At 48.0% G+C, this 3,094-nt stretch overlaps 1 protein-coding gene across 1 annotated transcript; it reads left to right on the plus strand.

Moving 5' to 3' along the window:
* On the plus strand, positions 1–3,094 carry znf503 (zinc finger protein 503). Its single transcript, XM_082557330.1, has 2 exons — positions 1–807; positions 1,171–3,094. Exons 1-2 carry the CDS (start codon positions 553–555, stop codon positions 2,599–2,601), a joined length of 1,686 nt encoding a protein of 561 aa, XP_082413456.1. The 5' UTR covers positions 1–552; the 3' UTR covers positions 2,602–3,094.

A 3,094-nucleotide genomic window follows, 5' to 3' on the forward strand; every position in this document is an offset into this window, starting at 1 on the left:
TATGGTGTTATTTACTCTTCTGCACGCTGTTGTGTCCTTATCGCCACTATTTGTTTCTCTAACTTGTAAGCGTTCACATTAACCAATATATTTAACGCTATCTCCTCCCCCGAGCTGTCAAAATAGAGGCGCTTACAAAGAGGAGAACGTCACATCCCCTTGACCCTCCAATCACCTCAGGGTCCCATTTGATTGGAAGGCGGCAAAGGCTTTAATCTCGGACTAATTCAGCTGCTTTTGAAGTGAAAATTTCTACCAGTTCGTACTTCGGGAGTACAGAGCGAGGACCTGCACACAGACGCACACACAGGCGCAGCGCTCATGGTGCAAGACGCAGACACGGATCTGCGATAACCTCGCACCGTCTCCTTCCAGCTGCCGCGCCTTTTGCTCCGTTACTACCAGGATTACCGATTATTGAAGCGTTTTCCGATTCTTTTTCTCACCCCACCCCACGGCAGAGAGGCTCGGTGCTTTTTTTTCCTCTCCACCCAAATCTTTCTTAATGAATCTGTGGAAAGCAGCGTCACTACATTTCTTGACAATTGGGACATGATCACATCGCCCTCGGCGTCTGCCTTAAAAAATAGTGATATTTGTGTAGCGTGGGAAAGCAGCAGTTCTCGGAATAGAGGCTCAGCGAACGTCAACAAGCCTTTTCTCCACTCCGCACCTCCGTCTGATCCACTACGGCAAGCGAACCGTCTTCCCATCAAGGTCTTGAAAATGCTTACCGCACGGTCGGGACACATTTTGCACCCGGAGTATCTGCAGCCTTTGCCTTCGACCCCTGTCAGTCCTATAGAGGTAAGCGTGGATTGAATTTGTTTTTAGGGAATGCTGTTTCGTGTGAAAACGTCCTGGGAGTCTGTTCCTCTTATTCTCTGAAATCGCCTGTCCTGTTCCAAGTGTGGCTCCAGCGTTTAAAGCGGTTATTTATATATAGATATGTATGTAACACATATATGTGTTTGGTTTATTTTTTGGATTATTTTTTTGTGTAGTTTTGTTCAAGAAAGACCTCTAAATAAATAATTACACCTATATATTCGCTTTAAAACACCAAGGAATATCCCGATTAAACGTTCGCCCCCGGGACTGTACTCAAAACAAAGCTGCAGATATGCGTATTAATAGTATTTATCAATCTTTTTATTTTCTTCTTTGCAGCTAGATGCCAAGAAAAGTCCGCTGGCTCTGCTGGCGCAGACCTGCTCTCAGATCGGCAAACCGGACCCGCCACCCTCCTCCAAATTATCCTCCGTAACCTCAAATGGATCTAGTGAGAAGGAATCTAAATCGGGCCCTTTGAAACTGAGTGACATTGGTGTGGATGACAAATCTAGCTTCAAACCTTATTCTAAGCCTTCAGATAAGAAGGACTCGTCTTCGGGCGTTTCAGGCGGAGAGAAGTCTGGTTTCCGAGTGCCGAGCGCCACCTGCCAGCCGTTTACACCGCGGACAGGCAGCCCCAGCTCCAGCACTTCAGCCTCCCCTATGCCATCGGACGGGAAATGTGGGGAAAGGGATGAAAAGAAAGAGTCTGATTGTAATAAAAATGGCTCTACGGACGGCTCTGGCACCACTAGCCACAGCAGGATAAGCGTGAGTTGTGGTGGAATTAACGTGGAGGTGAACCAACACCAGGAGACGACGCCTGGCAGTAAAACCACCTCCTCTTCGGAGTCCTCATCTGTTACTTCTGTATCCTCCGCATCCGTTCTCGGGTCAGGACTTGTGGCGCCGGTTTCTCCTTACAAACCGGGACAGACAGTTTTTCCTTTGCCTCCTGCTGGTATGACATACCCAGGTAGCTTGGCTGGGGCCTATGCTGGCTATCCTCAGCACTTCCTGCCCCACGGAGGGAGCTTGGTAAACGCACAGCTGGCCAGTTCACTGGGCTGCAGTAAGGCTGGATCCAGCCCCTTGGCTGGGGCTTCTCCACCGTCCATCATGTCAGCCAGCCTGTGCAGAGACCCTTACTGCCTCAGTTACCACTGTGCCAGTCATTTAGCAGGCGCGGCCACCGCTTCCTGCACGCACGACTCTGCAGCTGCAGCTGCCGCGAACGCCCTCAAGTCCAGCTACCCACTAATGTACCCGTCACACCCCATACACGGCGTTCATTCCTCAGCGCCATCATTTAGCGGACACCCCCTGTACCCATACGGTTTCATGCTTCCCAACGACCCTCTCCCCCACGTTTGTAATTGGGTGTCGGCAAATGGACCGTGCGACAAGCGTTTCTCCACCTCGGAAGAGCTCCTGAATCACCTGAGGACACACACTGCTTTTACTGGGGCTGAAAAGTTGATATCCGGTTATCCCGGGTCGTCTTCGCTGGCCAGTGCTGCAGCAGCAGCCATGGCCTGCCATATGCACATGCCACCGTCAGGACCCCCCGGGAGTCCCGGGACTTTGGCTTTAAGGAGCCCGCATCATGCGTTAGGACTCAGCAGCCGCTATCATCCGTACTCCAAAAGCCCCCTGCCAACCCCCGGTGCCCCTGTTCCTGTCCCCGCAGCCACCGGCCCTTACTACTCCCCCTATGCACTGTACGGCCAGAGACTCACCACAGCATCAGCGCTTGGATATCAGTGAGAAGAAGAAGAAAATAAAAGACTGAAAAGTTTATAGTACTAAGAATGCAAATATAAAGACTTTTATATTAAGTGCGCTAAACTTAAGGGCGGGATCCGTGGACTTCAACTGTATTTATTTATATGTCGGCTTAAAAGCAGGCGGTAATATCTGCAAATGGAAAAAAAAATATTTGAGCAACTCAAAAAGTGCATTATGTTGAAGCTGAACTAGTTAAAGTGAAACACACACATACACACATATGTTAGAATACTAATTAAAGTAGGGGTCTTCATTTCGATGTTAATTTGGAATTGCTATGATTGTATTTGTTCTTATTTAATGTCTCATTGAGAAGCAGAAAAAAAAATTTACATGCATGTTTGTTTCTTAAATTTCAGAAATTGTCCACATTTTAAATTGCCGTTATTTTTCAGGTGTTCACCATGGACAGAGAATTGGTATTTTTTTGTATGTATTCTGGAAAAAAAATAAGAAACAATTCTGTTCCATA

This window comes from Aulonocara stuartgranti (assembly GCF_965226115.1).
Source record: "Aulonocara stuartgranti genome assembly, chromosome: 13".
NCBI lineage: Eukaryota > Metazoa > Chordata > Actinopteri > Cichliformes > Cichlidae > Aulonocara > Aulonocara stuartgranti.